At 42.1% G+C, this 21,796-nt stretch overlaps 1 protein-coding gene across 2 annotated transcripts in view; it reads left to right on the forward strand.

Moving 5' to 3' along the window:
- Positions 1 to 21,450, forward strand: part of Psma5 (proteasome 20S subunit alpha 5) — a 28,472-nt gene extending 7,022 nt beyond the window's left edge. Inside the window, exons 3-9 of one of the 2 annotated variants that reach the window (XM_050120940.1) lie at positions 3,559 to 3,685; positions 6,641 to 6,708; positions 7,803 to 7,910; positions 8,032 to 8,090; positions 9,450 to 9,552; positions 14,313 to 14,399; positions 21,212 to 21,450. In XM_050120940.1, coding sequence (XP_049976897.1) covers positions 3,559 to 3,685; positions 6,641 to 6,708; positions 7,803 to 7,910; positions 8,032 to 8,090; positions 9,450 to 9,552; positions 14,313 to 14,399; positions 21,212 to 21,289 — 630 coding nt within the window. In that variant the 3' untranslated portion in view covers positions 21,290 to 21,450. The other variant, XM_050120939.1, reaches the window with a different exon arrangement.
- The last annotated feature ends 346 nt before the right edge of the window (positions 21,451 to 21,796 follow it).

Here is a 21,796-nt window from a genome sequence, read left to right on the forward strand (position 1 = left end):
TTAGTGTAGAAGTAGCCTGGGAATGGGTTTCTTTTTTCATTTCTGGCAGCACTGGCAAGTGGACTCATGGTCTAGGGTGTGTATTCTACCATTAATCAGTAGCCTCAGTTTTAGTTTAAGACAGAATCTAGCTGAGCATGGTAGTGCTTACCTTTAATCCCTGCAATCAGGAGGCAGAGGCAGGTAGAGCTCTAAGTTCAAGGCCAGCCTGGTCTACAGAGAGAGTTCCAAGATGGCCAGGGCTGTACAGAGAAACCCTGTCTTAAAAAGAGAAAACAAACAAAAAAACAGAATCTCATTAAATTAACAAGCTGGCCTTGGACTCATGTAGCTTAGGCAAGCCTTGAACTTTCTGATCCTCCTTACTCAGCTTTCCTGGTAGTTGAGATTATAGGCATGAGCTACCAAACTTAAAGCAGTCTCTCTTCCATTGTTTGTCCTCATGGGATTATGCCTGTTTATTTTAGAAGGCCTTTATTATAGTCACAAATTTGAGGAGGAAGTGGACCTTATATATGTGTGCAGTTTGCATCCTTAGTAAGACGTTAGGGCATTCACTAGTTACATAAGAGTTTTTGGCAATCTGCTATAGTTTCACAGGTATCCTTTGTTTAAAAAGTGGGGGTCCAGGGTGGTAATGAAAGACTAAGACAGGAGACTCATAATTTTGAAGCTAGCCTAGACAACCCTATCTCAAAACCAAAATTAGTTGCCCAAAATGAAATAAGAAGCTGGTGTACATTTAATAATACTTCTAAGTAAAGTTAGAATTTTATACATTTGAGAGTAAAATATATATATGAGACATGATGTACTCATGAGTAATGATTGTCAGCTTAACAGGATCTAGAATCACTGAAGAGGCAAACCTCTGGGTTTTCACAATAAGTTAACTGTGCTGGGAAGGCTTACCTTAAATGAGGGTGGCAACAGTTGTGGGCTTTGATCTTGCACTTCGTAAAAAGAGAGCTTGCAAATCAAAACAACTCTGAGATTCCATCTTACACCCTAAGAATGGCCAAGATCAAAAACACTGGTGACAACTTATGCTGGAGAGGTTGTGGGGTAAAGGGAACACTCCTGCATTGTTGGTGGGAGTGCAAGCTGGTACAGTCCCTTTGGATATCAGTATGGTGATTTCTCAGAAAATTAGGAAACAACCTTCCTCAAGACCCAGCAATACCACTTTTGGGTATATATCCAAAGGATGCTCAATCATGCCACAAGGATATGTGTCCACTATGTTAATAGCAGCTTTGTTTGTCATAGCCAGAACCTGGAAACAACCTAAATGCCCCTCAGCCGAAGAATGGATAAGGAAAATGTGATACATTTATATAATGGAGTACTACACAGCAGAGAAAAAAATAACGACATCTTGAATTTTGCAGGCAAATGGATAAAGCTAGAAAACATTGAGTGTGGTAACCCAGACCCAGAAAGACACCTATCATATGTACTCACTCATAAGTGGTTTTTAAACTTAAAGCAAAGAAAACCAGCCTACAAATCACAATCCCATAGAACCTAGACAACAATGAGGACACTAAGAGAGACATAAATAGATCTAATCTACATGGGAAGTAGAAAAAGACAATATCTCATGAGTAAATTGGGAGCATGGGGACCTTGGGAGAGGAGTGGCAGGGAGGGGAGCAGAGAAAAATGTAGAGCTCAATAAAATTAAAAAAGAGGAGAGAGAGCTTGCTGATCACTAGCATCCATTGCTCTTTCCTGGTGGTTGTGCAGTGTGAACAGCCGCTCCTGTTCCTGTCACCCTCCTTGCCCTCCTGTGTTAGGAACTGTATCTCCTCCATCTCTGAGCCAAAGCAAACCTTTCCTCCTGCAAGTTGCTTCATGTCAGAGATTAGACAGAAATATTTTGATAACATTTAGTCTAAAGACTTGTTAAACTCTGGGCAGTGGTGGCACATGCCTTTAATTCCAGTACTCTGGAAGCAGAGGCTGGCGAATCTCTGTAAGTTCGAGGGCAGCCTAGAATAAAGAGTGAGTTCTACAACAGTCAGATCTGTGACACAGAGAAAACCCTGTCTCAAATAACAAACAAACAAACAAAAGACATATTAAACATGTTCTGTGTGTGGTTTCATGGAGGAGCTGGAGAGATGGCTCAGTGGTTAAGAGCTCTTGTTGCTCTTCAAGGGTTCTGTTGTGGGTGACTCACAACTGCCTATTATTCTAGGCTTTGGGATCTAATGCCTTCTTCTGGCCTCTGCAGGCACCCTCATACAGTGCACATACACAGAGAAACACATAAATAAAAACGAATTAAATTTTAAAAAGATTCATGGAATTCTGTGGGTCTTTTTTTTTTTTTTTAACCATAACAGGCTTAATCAAGTGTGATGCTCACAGTTGGTGGGTCATTGTTTTATAGAACTAAGAAGATACAGTGGAGATCCAGGGCATAAAACGTGGTCTTAGGAGGCTTTGAGTAGTGGATAAATTTGGAGAGGCAGAAGGAAGAGTATATTCTACAGGAGACAGCTTTAGGAAGGGTTCTGGTAGACAGCTAGTGTTGCTGAGGGTTGAGCTGTGCTAAGGGTTTGTCCATTAATAGTGAGGGATAAAGTTGAAGGTGAAAGATTGTGATTATGAGAGCCTCATTTGGTTTTTAACTTACAGACAATACAGAGAGTATCAGTTCTTGAGAGAAATATAGTGAAGATAGCATTTTTTTTAAATCAGTGTATCAATAAGAGATGAGCAGGAGACTAGAGATGAGACAGGGTTGTGGCTCATACTTTGGGAGGCAGAAGCAAGCTCGGACTACATAACAAATTTCAGCTCCGCTAGAGTTACATGATAAGATCTTTTCTCAGAGGAATGGGGTGGCAATGTAGCAGGACCGACATTTGTTTATTATGTGGTAGGTACCACTTTCTTGATGTAGGTGTTATGTCTTCATTGTGCAGACAGAATTGAGACACGCAGTGATGAGGGGTGACTGGAGCGGTGCGGGGAGGTGGACGTACTGTAGTGTGGACTGCTGGTGACTTTGGATTAAGTTAGCAGCTGACTATGCCGAGTGAGGATGGTGGTCCTTTCTTTTCCCACTCTCCTTTCCTCTTTTTCTTTCCCAGAGATGACATGGGCTTGGGGAGCATAACCTATTGGACAGACCAGTAGACATAGCAGAGGTAAAAGTCATGAATTCGAGGGGGAAAAATACAAAAAAGAAGAAAAACTATGATTAGAACTTTAGAATTCCTCCTCCCAGGATTAGTGTTAACATAGGTCAGTTTTCAGATGTGTTCGGACCTTGTGGGATGCCCACCCCATTTTTGGTACTGGGGACTGAACCAGACTTGCTCATTCAAGGTGAACACTCTGCCATGGAGCTTCCCATGCTCCCCCACGTCCCAGACTTCCTCTTCCAAAGTACAGAATTCTGTAAGTGCTTTTGCTGTTCACAGAGCAGTGTAGTGTTTATTAGGTGTTCTCTGTTCTCCTGCATACTAGGTATGCAGAGATTTCTTTGAGCTGTGCATTATAACTGCAGCATGGTTTTTGTTTGTTTGTCTTGTTTTGTTTTAGCTTGGTTCTACGGCCATTGGCATCCAGACATCAGAGGGCGTATGTCTAGCTGTGGAGAAGAGAATTACCTCCCCACTAATGGAGCCTAGTAGCATCGAGAAAATTGTAGAGATTGATGCTCATATAGGTAAGTAATAAGTGGAAGCTATGAGAAGATTTGGCATTGGTTAGTTAATCTTCTGTGATCCAAGGGAGGTTCATACAGCAAATGCTTACCTTCTGATTCCCTGTTATCTTCAAGGTGGGAAGCAGTAGAGCAGTCTCAGGACTCGTTATGCTTGACCTACTACTGGGAATTCTTTTCATCTTCAAATTTGCTGTATTTTACTTTCTGCAGTGCTTGGAATTGAACCCAGATACACTCAGGTGCTAGGCAAGTGTTCTACCACTGAACTATAACCCAGCCATTGGCAAATATGATATTTAAATACAAAAAGATTGGATCCTAAGCTAGTTCTTGTGATGGCCATTTTACCCCGATAGTAAGCAAGCTAGAGCCAAGATAGTATGGAAAATTGTAATGTCCACTGAGAAAGAATAATTCTCGAAGATCTTTGGAGTGTTTAAGGTTCAAAGTGTTAACAGTTGACCAGATCAACCCTATCCCTGTGTGTTAGACTTAATTGTTTTTCTCCCGGCTACCTTTACCTCCTTTCTCTGGTCTTCAGTATAATTTTCTTGCTTTGGCTCTTGACATTGTAGCATTAAACAATATGTACTTTTACATTTTACTGCTTTGTGTTGTAGTTGGCTATTCAGATTTGCTTATCTTATTTACTCAACCTAATTAATACAATATTTGCAAAATAATTAATTGCTTAAAGGCCATAAGAACTAAATGCCATGGTAACTGGGAGCGTAGTATTCTCTTTGTTTCTAGAGAAGCAGATTTTACAATTGAAACATCATGTCTGCTGTATCTCAGATCAACTGTCTTTTGGAGATAGCTCAATGTCACTTCATTCAAAGATAGAAAACGCTATACTAGACTCCACAGCTATAGACAAGAGGGAGACATGGTGTTTGTCTTCCAGGAACAGGCAGTCTTATTTGTGTGGTGCAGTGTGATCAGTGAGGAGATGAAAGAGAAAGAGTTTTATCTGGGCTCATTGGTCATGGATATTAGTTATTTTTTCTACACTGTGACCAAAGATCTGACAACTTAAGAGAAGGAACCTTTCTTTTGGCCCGCTCACAGTTTCAGAGGATTCACTGTCATCATGGTGAAAGCATTGTGAACATCTGTGTTTACATCATAGGAGACCTGCAGTAGAGAAGACTGCTTGTGTTAGTCCCTGGCTTTCTCCTTTTTCCATTTTATTCTACCTGTAGCCCCAGCCCAGCTACCCACACTCTAATGGGTCTTCCCTGTTTTGTTAATCCTTTGGAAACCTGCCCCAGACACACCAGGAGGTATTGCCTCGGTCTCCCCTATTCTAAACTCTATCAGTAGAAAGTGAAGATTAGCCATCATGGTTGAGTTTGCCAAGCCTGGTAGCTCAGGCCTCTAATTCCAGCGCTGAGAGGCTGAGCAGCTAGACTATAGCCAGTCAGAGTTTCAGAATGAGTTTAAGGCTAGTCTGGGCAATTTAGGGAAGGTTCTGTTACAAAACTAAAAATAAGAATAGGGCTGGAAATGGATGTGCTGATGTATGAGGCCTTAGAAAAGCAAAGCTGCCTGCTGTAAAGTATCAGGGTATTCACATTTTAGCATGATTGGAAAGTGAAGTCTGTATGGCAAGAGACGAGTCTGGAGGTCAGAGAATAGAAAATCCCCCTCCCCAATCCTGCTAAAGGGCTTGGACATTTACTTTTGCATTGCTAGGAAGTGGTCTAAACAGTGAGGACACTGCAACCCCAGTAATTTTAGAATATTTTCCTGACAGTTTTTGAAGGTAGGTTGATGGGGGCTGAGCATGGAGGCAGGGGAGTTAATAGTTAAGAAAATTTTTAGTATAGTCAGGCAGTGGTGGTGCGCATCTTTTATCCCAGCACTCAAGAGGCAGAGGCAAGTGAATCTTTGAGTTTGAGGACAATTTAGTCTATAAAGTGAGTTCCATGACAGACAGAGCTATTACCCAGAGGAACCCGGTCTCGAAAAACTAAAAACAAAACAGCAACAACAAAATGGCCCCTGTGTAAAGATGACATGTAAATTCATGAAGCATTCTAAAAAAAAATGTTTTTAGTAGTTCAAGTATTTGGTCATCAGCCAAATTATGAAATTTTTCAATGAAGGCAGTAGCCAAAAGAGAACTTAGGATCTGATTGGTTGTGAAGGCCAAGGGAAGTGAGTTGAGACTGTAGTATCCAAGTAGATGGACTGAGAGTCATTTGACTTCATAGATCTGAAGCTTTGGAGAGAAACACAGACTGAGATTGAGATTTGAGTCATGGCGTAGAAGTAGCAATTACAGCCGTAATCTTGGCACGTTCGTCCATCAGGCAACTTTCTCTCTAAAATAACTAGTTGGTTTGTTGGAATAGGGAATTGAGGGGCTTTTGATGTTTTCCTGGGGTCTTCTGATGCAGTCTACAGTGAAATAGTTTCATCTTCTCAGGTTTGGTTGTAGTGTTTGCTTAGCTCAGAAGTGCATCATGGGGCTAGCAAGGTGGCTCAGTGGGTAAAGGCACGTGACGCATAAACCTGGTGACTTGAGTTCCATCCCTGGAACTCAGATAAAAGGTGAGAGGAAGAGAACTGACCTCTACACGCATTGTGGGACATGAGCACCCACTCTCACACACACTGTACACGTACACACAGATAAGCTAATAATGATGAAAGTGCATGTTAGGTGTGTTGTGCTCTGTACGATTTGTACAGGGACTCGTAGGCTGCGGTCTGTGGACATTCGTGTTCGGCTAGCTTACTGTCTGCACTTGACTGTCAACATGGTTGGTTTTCTATTGTATGATCATTATACCTGTACTCAGTGGTCTTCGTTTCCCATTTATTCTGTTGGGTTGATTGCTGTGAGATTGCTGCCATGGTTCCAGGCCAGATTTTTAGTATTTACTTAGTGGATGAAAAGTTCTAGAAAGTTTTGGCCGGTTGGTCACTGTTACTTTTACATTGCAGGTTGTGCCATGAGTGGGCTAATTGCTGATGCTAAAACTTTAATTGATAAAGCCAGAGTGGAGACACAGGTAAATCAGCATCTTCTCTGCTTTTCACTGTGATGCATGTGCTCCTTGTTTAATGATGATAGAACTGCTTGGGTGATATTGCAGGTGTCTGTGTTACTATTAGACATGGCTCTTGGGAGCGTTGTGGGTTGATTCCCCTGCTACAACCCCGGGGACTTGGAATTTAGCTCTCCAGGCATTGCAGCTTAAAGCAGGTTCTGGTCAGCTTCTTCCAGGATTACCTTATGTAAAGCATGCACAGTATCCTCTGATTGGCTTTCTGTGGAATGGGGTCATAGTAAAATGCCTTTTCTGCCAGGCTTATAAAATTGATCTCATCTGGTAAGCAATGATTTGTACCAGATGACTTTTTAAGAATGTTGATTTTCTTTAATAAAACCAAAAACCACAAAGAAACCAATGGGTATCTGGTTTGACTGTAATATGCTAGTATAGGAAGAAAAATAATTGCAAGGTAGACGTTTCTGCTTTTATTTGCATGCTTGTTTTCCATACTTATGTAAGAGTAATTTAACATAAGCTCTAACAGGGAAAGATGAGTGAGGAAAATTGACACTTGGTTACTAACATTGACTGTTAGAAGGCTGAACTTGCCACTTTACTCTTAGATGTCAGCCCTAGTCTTTAAGGCTAGCAGCCTGTCTTATTTTCAGAGCTTATCTGTGTGTACACGCATGTGCTCTCTCACCTGCTCTTCTCACCTTCGTTTTCCTCTGCTCCCTCTTGAGACATGATCTTTCTGCGTACAGCCCAGCCTCACCTTGAGCTCATGATCCTCCTGATGGCATGGATCACGGGCATATGCCATAGCATCTGGCAATCAGACTTGTCCCTCTCTGATATAGTCCCAAGTATTCAGTGGCTAGTATTAATCAAGAAGGTGTTGATTTGGGCAGGTGATCTGTCATCCTAGCCCTTGGGAGGCTAAGGTAGGAGGAGGATTGCAAGTTCTACTTCTGTGATATGTGGTGAGACCCTGTCTCAGAAACAGGAAGAGGAATGCGAACCTCAATTTTCACTTGGTAGAGAAGTGGTGGACTATTTTGAGTTTCCCTTTTCCAGGGAAGCAGTATCATTCTTTGCCCTTTTTCTAGAACCATTGGTTCACCTATAATGAGACAATGACAGTGGAGAGTGTCACCCAGGCTGTGTCCAATCTGGCTTTGCAGTTTGGAGAAGAAGATGCAGATCCAGGTGCCATGGTGAGTTAGTTCTGATGCCTGGTTGCTGTTCTGTAGTACTGAGGGCATTTGTCCTCTGCCCATGTTTTCCCCACTCTCGTTATTTGTAGTCTCTTCTAAATGAATTTTTTTTTGGTTCTAGTCTCGTCCCTTTGGAGTAGCATTGTTGTTTGGAGGAGTTGATGAGAAAGGACCCCAGCTGTAAGTACCATTCCCACCCTCCCTGCTTTAGGGTAGTGGTGATGATTATGATTTGTAGTGTGGTCTAGTTGTTTAGATCAACTCTGAAGTTTACTGAAGAGTTAGAAAGAGTTAGAAACATAACTCAGTTGGTAGGGTGCTTGCTTAGTATACACAAAGCTCTTGGTTTCACCCCACTACCACATAAAAACAGTGTGGAGGAGCATGCCTTTATTCCTGGTGTTCTGAAGGTGTAGGCAGAAGAATAAGTTTAAGTTTGTCCGTGGCTACATAGTAAGTTACAAACCAGTCTTGAGCCACTCTGCTTTAAAAGGAAAGAAACAACTGAGTGGTGTTGCACACCTTCAATCCCAGAACTCGCGAGTCAGAGGCAGGCATCTCTGAGTTTGAGGGCCCCTCACCCCTCCCCCCCCCCCCCTACAGAGCAAGTTCCAGGATAGTCAAGGATACATAGAAACCTTGCCTTGAAAAACCAACCAGCAAACAAACAAACAAACATAAATTAAATGAAAAAAAAAAAGTAAAAAGAAAGAAGCATTCTTTAGGAAAAAGTAGGGCTTCTGAGTCAGTGTTTCTGTTTTGTTTATGCAAGAATTTAGGGATTCATGGAAAACCTATATAGACGCAATGCTAATTCTCAGAAGAATTAGAAGTTACCTTATTGTTATTCCCACCTGATCTTCATCCTCACATTGTTGTGTCAAAGATAAGTTTGACTATTGATTAAGACTGTTATAAGTACCATGGTCATTCTGTTAACATCTTGGGTGTACATAAGTGCATGGGTTATGTATACTTGCTCTGTTCTTCCTTCCCAAGACCCTGAGGAAGCTAATGATTTTCTTTTCTTTTTTTTTTTTTTTTTGTAACTTTTATTTTTTGTGGATTTCCCATCATTCTTCCCAATACCACTTACCTCCAGTACCCCTTAAATCTGCTCCCTGCACTTGTAACCTCCCACCAGAAACAAAATGTAAAAGAAAACCCCAAAACAAAGAAACAAAGCAAAAACAAACAAACCAACACAAACAAAGACTCCTGTAAAGGCTGTAATGTGGTCCATTGAGTTGCTAGAGATTTTCTTAACATTTTCTTTTTTAAAATAAAATATTATTTTAAGTGAATTTTTTGATTAGCACACAAAGTGGGTCTCATTGTGGCATTTCTGTGTGTGCAGATGCATATATCAGTAGTAAGGACCTTTAAAAAGAACTATTTTCTCAAAACAAAAAGTTTTAGGAACTATGCCTCAATACTTGAGTAGTGTGTCCTGGCTGCAGGGTGAGATGCTCAGACTTCTGTCATCGAGGCATTTGTGGCATGGAATGCTTCCCTCTACAGCATTGTTGTCCTTTTCAGGTTCCATATGGACCCATCTGGGACCTTTGTACAGTGCGATGCTCGAGCAATCGGCTCTGCTTCAGAGGGTGCCCAGAGCTCCTTGCAAGAAGTTTACCACAAGGTAATCAACCATTGTTATCAATTTCACTGTCATTTTATAAGTCTCTGTAATCTTATAACTTCTCTGTAATTAAAACTATAGGCCTGAAGAGTTTTGTTCTAAGTTTTGACAGTCACCTTGGATTCACAACCTAAAGCAAGACATCAAACACTATTTTTCTAGCAAAACTATCTACTTATTAATCTTTTTCCTCATTTGCAACTGTATTTACCGGTGTAGTTTTGTCTGTTCTTGTACTTTTCATGAATGAAATTAATACAGCTTGCCTTCCAGTTGTTGTGAGTCTGTGCTGGAAGTGAAGCCACTGAGCTTTTTAGTTTTGGAGACAGGATCTCTCTGTGTTGTCCCAGTGTTCGCTGTATAGACCAGGCAGTGTTGTCCTCTCTCTTCACAGCTTCATTTAGCAGTGATAATGCCTAGTGTGGATATTAAGACAAGTGAGCACCTGCTACTTTATTTCTGGAATGGGAAGGCTTGGGGTTTTGTGACTCATGGATATGGTTGAAGGCTACCATGCATATCCCTGGGTGGCTCTCATAAGGATATTTGCTCACATCAACACCTGATGTAGGGATGCTTAAAAGGTATTTTTGGGTTTGGTATAGAGATGAGTCTATACAAAAGTTAGGGCTACATTATACTGTATCCTCTGATTTTGTTACTTTTCCTTTGCTATGTAGAACATTATGACCATGGCGATTTATAGAGGGAAGAATTTATTTGGGCTTAATTCCAGAGGGATAAGAGTCCATCGTGATGGAGAGGCATAGCAGCAGGTGGCAGGCACAGCAGCACCTGTGAGGAGTGAGGAGGAGAACTCACATCCTCAGTGCAAGAGGCAGGGAGAGGAAACTGGAAACAGGGTGAGGCTTTAAGCTCTCAAAGACTGCCCCCAGTGAATACTTGCTCCAGCAAATATTTCCCTAAACCTCCCCAAATAGTACCTCTAACTGGAGACCAAGTACTCAAATACTAAAGCCCGTGGGGAGCGTTTCTCATTTAAACCACCACAGTGCAGTACCATTATGTCTTTGAAAGATTTCATAGTTTAACCACAATTTTTTATTGCTAAAAATGATAGTAATCATCTGAGCCTTTAGCAGAGACTTTTTATTTTATTTTTTAATTCTTTTCCCATGGCGCTGAGGTTGGGGTGACCGTGACACTTTCTTAAGGGATACAAGAGAGTTCATGGCATCAATTAACTGTTACCTTCATGAAAGATTTGCTGTAGCATATGATGGTGTGTAATAGTGTCTCCCCACAGAATTTTCTTTCCAAACTGGGATCAGTGTTCAGGCTGTTGTTGTGCTTCATCAGCTAAGCGTATGTAATATAAAAAGGGGAGAGGGGGCCGGGAAGACAGCTCCCTGGGAGAACACTTGTCCAGCATATATGAGGCTGTGAGCTCAGTCCCTGATTCTAGAAACGAAAGCCCTGCAGCCTGGATGTCACTTGATTTATCTGCTGTTACGAGAACTCACAGAGATCCGCCTGTGTCTGCCTCCTGAGCACTGGATTAAAGGTGTGCACCACCTGCTCTTGGCCAAAGGCCGGTTTTTCTTAAGCCACATGAACCAACCTCTGCTGGCTTCTAGCTTTTCTCCTGCAGCTTCCTCGCCTCAGCTTTTGTTGAGATGAAGAAGTTAGAGCTTTGCTGTGGAGTAGCCTTTGGTCTAAAGGAATGTTGTAACTGGTTTGATTGTTCAGTCACTAAAACTTCATACCAGCTCTTAAAAAGCTGTTTGACTTTTCTTCTTTCTTCCTTTTTTCTTTTAAAGATTTATTTATTATGTATACAGTATTCTGTCTGCATGTTTGCCTACATACTAGAAGAGGGAATCAGATCACATTATAGAGGGCTGTGAGCCACCATGTGGGTTCTGGGAATTGAATTCAGAACCTTTAAAAGAGCAGCCAGTGCTCTTAACCTCTGAGCCAACTTTCTAGCCCCGACTCTAAGATTTTATTTTGTGTGTATCGTTGTCTTACCTGTATGTCTGTGTACCACGTACATGCAGTACCCTTGGAGGCCAGAAAAAGGTGTCATGTCCCATAGGACTAGAGTTGTACATGATTGTAAGCCATCATGTGGGTGCTGGGAAGTGAGCCCAGGGCTGCTATAAAAGCAATAAATGCTCCTAATCACTAAGCTGTCTCTCCAGCCCATCTTAATTTCTCGTTCTTTTCTCTTTGACAGGGTCTTACTGTGTAACCATCCATGGGGGCTGGCCTGGAACTCGAGTAGTCCAGTATGGCCTCAAGCTCTGCAAAGAGCCGCCTGCCTCTGCCTCATGAGTATTGGGATTAAGGGCGTGCACCACCATACCCAGACTGTTCTACTTTCTTACCAGTCACATGTTCACTGGAGTAGCACTTGTAGCACTTTGAATTTCCTCTTGGGCCTAGAAAGATGGCGCTCAGCAGTTAAGAGTACTTACTGCTCTATCAGATCCCAGTACCTATATTTGGTGGCTCACAAATGCCAGTAACACCAGCTCTAAGGGATCTAACATCCTTTTCTGACTCCTGTGGGTACCTACACACACAAATAAAATAATTTTTAAAGAGGGCTTTTCCTTTCTCTTCCCAGCTTGCTTACCTGTTCAGCACAAGAGGGCTAGCTTTCAGCCCAACTCAAACTTTGATCAACTCTAAGCTTTACCACTGTGAGTTTTTGGTTTAAAAAAGGGCATGTGTCTCTTCCCTTTACTGGTATCCTTGGAAGTCATTACAGTTATGAATTGACCTCATTTTAGTGTTATTGTGTCTTGGAATATAGAGAAGCCCCAGAGTAGATGGACTGTAGCACCGTCAGACAGCTGCTACATTTGTTAGCGTTAGCATTGCCTGTGAGACTGGTGGCACCCCAGAGCAGTTACAGCAACAGTATCAAAGGTGACTTGCTATATTCCTTAGTAAAGTGCTTCTTTTGTAAGCATGGTACCCAGAATCCTCATTAATAAAAGCCAGCAATGCTGGAGAGACGTGTCAGTGGTTAGAGAACACACTGCTGTTACAGGGGACTGGACAGGTGACTCACAGCTCCCTGTAACTCCAGCTCCAGGGGATCTGGCACCCTTTCTGTGGGCCCCTGCTCTCGTGTGTATACCCACACAGAGACACATATCATTAAAAGGGGGAGGACAGCCAGATCCTGTAGCACACAGGCTTGTATTCCCAATGCTCCGGAGGCAAAGACAGGTGGATCACTGGGGGTCACTTGCTAGGCAGCCTAGCATTCTCGTGAATTCCAGGCCAGTGAGAGATTGGTTTCAACCACTTTTAAAGGTATCTGAAGAATAACATCTAAGGTTGTCTTCCGACCTCCATCCACATGCATGCACGTTCAACCCTGCCTCTCATGACTCTGCACACACATGAACATTCACACACAAAAGAAAAGAGGGGGGAAGGGTGATAGATAATATTGAAGTTAAGCCAGGTGGTGGAGGTGTACGCCTTTAATTCCAGCACGCAGAGGCAGGTGGATCTCTTGAGTTTGAGGCCAGCCTGGTCTACAGAGGAAGTTTCAGAACAACCAGGGCTACACAGAGACCCTGTCTCAAAAAAGCAAACAAACAAAAAATTGAAGTTCAAACTATTGTGACAATTAGTCAGAAATAGCACAGAGACACAAAGTAATCTTATGCTTTTAGAAAAATGTCCCCAGTAAACTTGTTCACCATAGGGTTGCCACAGACCTGTAGCACCAGCTCAGTGCTGCAAAACAAATCACAATAAAATGCCATTGGCAGTAGTACAGATGTTGGATGTGGAGGACATGAGGTGTGGTCGGTGTCCTAGTTGGTGCCTCTTATTTATTCATTTAACTTTATGTGTATCAGCCTGACACAAGTTAGAGCCATGTGGGAAGCGGAAATTCAGTTGAGAGAGTACCTCATCAGATTGGCCTGTAGGCAAATCTATAGGACATTTTCTTGATCTAGTGATTGGTGTGGGTGGGTCCAGCTCACTGTGGTAGTGCCATCTCTCTGCAGGTGTTTCTGGGGTCTCTAAAAAAATCAAACCGACAGGTGGTGGTGGTGCACACCTTTAATCCCAGCACTTGGGAGGCAGAGGCAGGTGGATCTCTGTGAGTTCGAGACCAGCCTGGTCTCCAAGAGCTAGTTCCACTACAGGCTCCAAAGCTACAGAGAAACCCCGTCTTGAAAAACAAAACAAAAACAAACAAACCCAAAGAAAGCAAACCAAACAAGGCAGGAGGAAGAAGCAGTAAGCAGCACTCCCCCACAGCCTTTGCTTCTTTCTCTGCCTTGACCTCCCTCGGTCATAAAGTGGGGCCTAAGAGCTCTAAGGGAAACAAACCCTTTCCTTCCTAAGTTGCTTTTGGTCATGGTGTTTATCACAGCAATAGGAACCCTAACACAGGTAAAATAAAATGAAAACTGGATTTTCTGAATCATTGGATTTCCTTTTTAGGTGAATTGGGCATTGTTAGAATATTGCCCAGGTTATGTTATCTTCTAAATCAAGGAATTCAAGTGTACACTAGAGATGTGTGGCCTTTCTCTCTTTCTCAATGATCATTTGCTATGTGTGAGTTAGCAGCACAAAGTAAGACATTTTTCTTCTGAATCAGTATATTCTACTTGTCATATACTTGAATATTTATATTATTATATAATGTATAATACGATGTAAAGTTTATTAATATTGGCAAAGCCGCTTCTTCTGAGGAGGGGAGAGGGCTGAAGGAAGGGATGTGTTCACTAACAGCTCATCTCACTCTCTTTAAGTCTATGACACTGAAAGAAGCCATCAAGTCTTCGCTCATCATTCTCAAACAAGTAATGGAGGAAAAGCTGAACGCCACGAACATAGAGGTACCTTCCTGCTCTGCTGTGACTTGACAGTGCTATTGCTTCCACTGGTGAAGGCTGGGTAGATCAAGGAAGTCATTCTGCGTGCACTGTTTTTAGGTCATTGATTTCATTTGAGTAATAATCAGCATTAATGAGGTCACAGTGGGATCCAGAGTACAGTGAATTTAAGAGTGAAGGAAAAACAGGGTTCTTTCTTATGACCCATTAACATTAGCAAAAAGCAGCATTGAAGAAACAAGAAAAAAATTAATGTAGAGAAAGCTGTAAAAAGGTGAAAACAGCACAGATAACAGTGTTTCAAAAAATAAAATTAATTCAGCATTGTTCTTGAGACCCTGATATATGGGACCCCAGCTTTGTTTTAGGTAGTATGCTGGATGCAGGCAAAGAACATAAGAAATCCAATCCCTAGCTAAGCAGTGTGCTGTGCAGTATAAGGGATACACAGATAATTAGGGTGTGGGTGGAACTTCTGAATGCTGTAAGAACAGATTTCTCGGTAACTTGTGACGAGAGTAGGCAAGCATCCTGGAGGAGGGAGGCAAAATACATCCCAGGAAAGGGAATTATAGCATATGCAGCAGATCAAAGGGTTGGGGCCATGGGTGCAGCTCAGCAGTAGAGCGCTTGCCTAACACAGTGTTCTCTCCTCAGCATTGTAAAAAGTAAAACTCAAGCGGGAATTCTTTTTCTTTTTTCCTTTTGCTGGGTTGTGGAATAGAGGGCTGGCAAATAATCAAGACTGGGGACCACAGGTCAAGTTCTGGATGTTCTTACTTAGGACGTTCACAGTAGACAGGAGAAAAGGAGGTCATGATGAGTGCACGTGTCGGCTTAAGTAAACAGGGAGAGACGTCCTGTGTTTGCCTAGGAATTGTTAGGTCGTTTGCCGAGTGGGTGAACGCAGCTGAGATGAAGGAGAATGGGGACTACTGAAGAACAAGACATTTCAGATAGGAAGGATGGGGAAGATGCTGGACTACGCTTAAGTACTGGCTCAGGCTAGAGGAGAGGTTATCCCGAGATACAGAACATATAATATGGGGCTATTTCTGTTTTTAAAGAAGCTTGAAAAGCACTATTATATCTGATGCTATAAATCACAAGTCAGTATTAAATCAAACCAGCACCAACCAGGGTGTCTGGGTGGAGTGGTGGGGTTAATCCCTGGTGGATGATTGGTTAGCTAAAGGCAAGCATGGAGAGCCCTGGCATCTTGTTGGTTTCAGAGGCTGCCACAAAAGGGGCAAAGGTGGGTACTAGAAAGCAGAGTCCCAAGGAATTGTAGGGACCTGGCTTATCTTTGAGCAGAAGTAGAAAGGAGCTTTACTGTGTTTCCAGTGGGAAATACCCTGAAGTTACACCCTAGAATCTCATGTCAGTGGAGTTGTATAACACGTGCTGCTTTGTGCCTTCATTGACTCAGCACTGGTTCTGAAGTTCGCCTGGCGGTGTCAGTAGTCTCTTTACTGCTGTAGGGTTCCTTGGCGACTTTCACTTTTAAAAAAAAAAATTATTTTCACTGATTTATTTTGTGTGCATTGGTGTGAAGGTATCAGATCTCCTGGAACTGCAGTTGCAGACAGTTATGAGCTGCTATGTGGGTGCTGGGCATTAAACCCGGATCCTCTGGAAGAACAGTCAGCGCTCTTAGTCACTCAGCCATCTCTGCAACCCCAACTTTTACCTTAACAGGCATTTTAAAATTATTCCTCTCGGCAGTCTCAGAGATGTGTGGCAGAGTAACTACTGATGATGTTGACCCTTCGGGGAGATGTCAGCCCTTTCTGATAGTCTCTGGTCCTGGAGGAGTGAGTCTCGGCACCTCAGCAAATTCATATGTAGTCTTGGTTTCAGTCAAGGCTCTCGGACTTGATTGGTTCAAGTTTCACTACAGAGATACTCCTAGTTCCTTCAGTATGGTGTCTGGGCTCAGTGAGCACAGTGACCTCCAACTCTCAGTCTTCTTGCTCTTTCACTGCAGCAGGGCTCTTACTGCAGCTCTCAGCCTGAGAGTCTTTGGAAAAGAGGCCCAAGACTTAGAGCTTCAAATGCTCCTCCGATTCTGATGGCCGAAGTTACCCCAGCCATTGTGAGAGGTATAGCTCTCAAGCCTTTCTTCCCTCTTGGTCAGGTTTTCAGTTGGCACTTGTATCCATCCCTTCTACAAGATGCTCCTTCTGCGAAAAGACAAATTTAAAGAAAAAGGTGGTAGCACACACCTGTAACTTCAGCCTTTGGAGACAATGCTTGAGTTCCCAGCTAACCTGGGCCACATAGCAAGACTATCAAAGCAAAACAGACAAGTGGGGCATGGTGGTATATACCTGTAATCCCAGTACTTGGGGCAGAAACAGGAATGATGCAGGAGTCCAGACCAGTCCAGTCTGTGTAGGACAGGACAATAGTGAGACCCTGTCTCTAAAAACAACAAAAACATCTTCCACTTAATGTGTGTCCTGTCTTTTAAAGAAATCTACTTTTCTGTATAAGTTATACACAGTAACATCAACCCATTTAGGTATGGAATTCATTGACCTTTGACAACTATAACTCTGTATCTGCCACCATGGTCAATACAAACATTTTTATCCTCCTCTCCCAAGTTCCCTCTAGCCCCATTGTAGTCTCTTAGAACTGTAGGTTTGTATTGCATTGTAGAATTTCATACAAGTGGGTACTTTGACTCAGCTTGTTGACATGCACCTGGCTTGTCAGTTGACTTAGATTTTACTGCTGTGGGATATTCCTTGAGCCTGCTATATAACTGTATTGCTAAGTCTATTTTTCCAAACAGAAGCTATATTCAGTATCTATGTCTCCTTACTCATTCCTTAGTCATTACCATTTATTTCTGCTTTTTAGTTCTCAAGACTGCCCCTTGCTGTGGTAACTCCTGCTTGTCAGTATTTCCTGACAGCTCTAGAGCTCTCAGCTGACCGTCTAATGCTGTCACCCTGCTCAACAGTCCTAAATTAAACACTATCTTTCCAGAAATACTGCTTCCCCTTCCAATATTTCTCATCCTGGTTGATAAGAACAGCCAGTATACTTGTCATTCACAGCAGAAGCCTAGAAGACTTTGACCTCCTCTCCTAGTCTCTAATGCTGTATAGTGAGGCACTCTAGACCCTCCCAGAGTCTGGAGCTTTGCCTACTTAATGACTGGTGAATGATTATGTTGAGATTTGTACCCAGGTCTTTTTTTTTTTACGTTCTAAATTTTTTGTTTTGTTTGTTTTTAATAGGGTCTTACTAGGTGGGTCAGGCTGTCCTGGAATTCTCTGTATAGTTCAGGATATACTCAGCCACTGAGTCACCTGACTCAACCTAGTGCTGAGTTTATATAGGTGCGTTCCACCACAGCTAAGGCTCTAGATTTTTAAACTGCTACAATATAACTCTGCATGAGATGTGAGCCAGTGTCCTCTTCATCTCATCCTCCATTCCACCTGTCCTTACAGAATTACCTCATTTTGCAAATATTGTATTCATGTTTGTATGCATTTGCACATCCAGCCTGTACTTCCTCTCCTTCATTGTCCAGTTAATACACAACTCAAAAGTGTCCTTTTCCTTGACTCCTCCCTGAACCTCTGGGCCTTCCAAACACTCAGCACTGTTCTAACGTCGGGTGACATTGAGAGTCTCTGGTGTCTTTAGGAAGTGAGGAGCAGGACTTTTAGCTCAAGTCCTGTTTGCTAGCACCTCTAGTATATACATGGATTATTGATAAAGAGAGAAGACATCTGTGCACCTTCCTCATGGAGGTTTTATAAGAGTTGAGTGAAATAATAAAACGTCTTATTCATTATGTAAATGCATATCATTATGTGAATTATATGGGTTATTTTTACTTGCCTAGTGATGAGTAACTTCCTGAAGGAAGTGCAGGGTTCAAAACCTGTTAGTTTTCATTTCCCTCCTGGTTCTATAGGATCTTTTTATTCAAAGTTTGCCAAGTTTCTGTTTTTAGCTCCTGTAAGCTTTTGGGAGGATTACCCCTGGGACATGAGTGACCTCACAGAACTATCCTAGTAGTCTTGATTCCTTTTACTGATACTGCATGTCTGTTCTCACTGATATTGCAGAAGTAAAGATACCTTAAGAGAAGTGGGAATTCTAGTTATAGTTATAGTACCCTAATCTTAGAATTCATTTATAGGCTGTCTGGACTAGAATACATTGCTTAATATGTATTAGTAAAATAAAATTGAAGTTCTTCAGACATTTCTGTAATTGGAGATATCTTTTGGAAGAATCTACTAGACAGGCTTTGTGGTGAAGGCATTTATTTTTATCTTTTCCCAGATCAGATTGTTAGATGTCTTCCCCCCCTCCCGAATTTTACTTATTTAAAAAGAATAATAACGATAGAACTAGACTGTGCTAGTTTTGTCTGCTAACTTTTAATTAATCCTATTTCTAAATGCTGTAGAGTGGGGTTGGGAGATAGTTTAGTCAGTACAATGCTTACAGAGATCTGAGTTTGATCTTCAGAATCCATGTAAAAATGCCAGGCATGAAGGTATGTATGTGCTTGTAATCTCAATGTTTAGGAGGCAAAGATAGGCGACTCCCTGGGGCTCATCAGGCAGCCAGCTTACTTGGTGAATTCCCAGGCAAGTAGAGTTCGTATCTGAACAAAAACAAGGTAGACAGGGGCTGGAGAGATGGCTCAGTGGTTAAGAGCATTGCCTGCTCCTCCAAAGGTCCTGAGTTCAGTTCCCAGCAACCACATGGTGGCTCACAACCATCTGTGATGAGATCTGGTGCCCTCTTCTGGCATACAAACATACATGGAAGGAAGGAATGTTGTATACATAATAAATAAATAAATCTTTAAAAAAAAAAAAAACAAGGTAGACAGCACCCAAGGAACAACAGCCAAGTTTGTCCTCTGGTCTCCATGTACACATGTACCTGCATGTGAACACACATGTTCACACATACAACATACACTGTGTACAGTTTTAAAATGTAAGAAGACAGTATGGAAAAGATGACATTTAAAACAAGCACAGGGGCCCGGGAAGGGGCCCGGGCAGTTAAGAGCACGGACTGTTTCCCAGAACCCGTGTGATGGCACACAGCTGCCTGTAACGCCAGCTTCAGGTGACCTGACACCTGCTTCTGGCTTCCACAAGCTCCCACACGTGCCCATAAAATCATGCAGGCCCACACATATTAGCGTAAACTTGAAAAAACAAATAAATCTTTAGCCATCTGAGACCGATGTGAACTAACACCTGTTTGTCAGGGTTTCCCCCATCTTGGGGTTCTGTGCTGTCTCTTAAATCTTTAAGGTAGTGTTTCTTTTGGTTGGAGGTGTTGGCACTGCCAGCTGCGGGTTTACTGGTACCCAAGATGATTTCCTCTTGCAGTGCTGCTGGATGCTCTTCATTCTCCCCTTAAACAAAACCCCCTTTGCCACAGAACAGCTGTAGAGAAAATATCTTAACAAAGAATCATTGCTAACAATTGTTTTAACATCCTAAATACTTTGCATGGATTAACATTTAATCTTCACTGCTACTCTACGGATATTTAGTGTTTCCATTTTACAGGTGAGGAAATAGAGAAGACACAGGCTGGACAAGTAATCCAATATCACACAAGTTCATTATGGAAGTTTACAAATGTGCCATAAATATATTTCTTTGGGGCTGGGAATATAGCCCAGTGTTAGGACGCTTGTCTAGGGCATGCTGGACCCTAAGTTTGATTTTTACATTCAAGTGTGTGTGTTTGTGCACACGTGCACGCGCATGCATGTATGAGCACACGTACTTTATTTTCTATGTGTAGTGTGTGTAGGGCAGGCATACATACATACTGTGGTATTTCTATGAGCTTAGAGAAAAATTTTTAAAGAGTCAGTCTGTCCTTCCACAGCGGGATCTGAGGATCATACTCAGGCAGTCAGACTTGGGTGACAGGTGTCTTCACTTCCTGAACTATCTTTGTGGGCTGGGCCGGACTTTAAAGACACTCCTAGGGGCTAGAGAGATGACTCAGCAGTTAAGAGCACTGACTGCTCCTCCAAAGGTCCTGAGTTAAATTTTCAGCTCACATTCATCTATAATGGGATCCGATGTCCTCTTCCGGCTTGCAGTCGTGCCTGCAGACAGAGCACTCATGCTCATAAAATACATTAAAGAAATCTTTTTAAAAACAATTATATATTCATATATAATGAAAAATAACCACTATATACATACATACATACACACAAACACGCACACATACACACAAATGTTATTTACCCCTAAAGGAATCTAGCTGAAAGCAAATGTACTAGCTCTGTGTTTTGTTTTTTGTTTGCTTTTTTTTTTTTTTTTTGAGGGGGGGAGTGTGCTTTGAGACAGGGTTTCCCTATGTAGCCCTGGCTGTCTTAGAACTCACTCTGTAAACCAGGCTGGCTTCAAACTCACAGAGATCTGCCTGCCTGTGCCTCCTGAGTGCTGGGATTAAAGGTGTGCGCCACCACTGCAGGGCCCGGCTCTGTGTACTATGTTGTTTTTGCTTTTGTAATGCTTACTGAAGTAACTTTAAGAGGTAACAGTGATGTCAGTTTGCATAACTGTTATGTGGTGGATTAACCTCAAAATAGAAAAATTGGTCAATGAGAATTTTTATTTGGGAGTCAGAGTTATTTTAGGGACCTGCTGCGCCTGTAAAGGATACCCCAGGACAGCAGATCCCTTAGTTCCTAATAAACAGCTGCCTCACCAACACTTCTGACCAAGCTAGGGCCATCAGCAAGTAGCCCGACTCAGCTTACTTACTAACCCCTTTCTATTTCTCCGCAGCTAGCCACGGTGCAGCCTGGTCAGAATTTCCACATGTTCACAAAGGAAGAACTGGAGGAGGTGATCAAGGACATTTAAGGAGGAGCTATCCTCAGACATCTGTGGGACAATTTCAGTTCTCCTAATTGCCCTTAAACTTTATTTCCAGCTCTTATGTCATGGAAAATATCCAGTATATGTGTGTTTTTTTATGATGTCTGTACATTACAGCAATTCTGAAATAAAAGAATTTTAAAATATTTGTTCATCGTCTGTGCTCTTATAATTTTAAATGCTTATGTTGGTAGGCAAAAAGGATAGTGATTAATACCCCTATTCTGTGAGCATGTCTGTTCTAAAATTATTGTAGTGGTTCTTTGCAACACTCAGCTCTTGCCTTTGGTGCTAGAGATGAATTCAGACTAGTCCAGCACCTCCTAGTGGTTAGTAGGTGTTAATACCACTGTAAATCCATTTTAGTCTGAGTCTCTCTTAAGGAAACACTTCTGTTGTTTCCTTTATAAAAGACACTGCTCATTGACCATTAAAAGACTGTCCTGGGGCCACCGCAAAATATTGATGAGTTGGGATAAGTCATCCCTAAGG

This window comes from Alexandromys fortis, unplaced genomic scaffold (genome assembly GCF_014885135.2).
Source record: "Alexandromys fortis isolate MF-2015 unplaced genomic scaffold, M_Fortis_MF-2015_v1.1 scaffold_176, whole genome shotgun sequence".
NCBI classification, from domain to species: domain Eukaryota; kingdom Metazoa; phylum Chordata; class Mammalia; order Rodentia; family Cricetidae; genus Alexandromys; species Alexandromys fortis.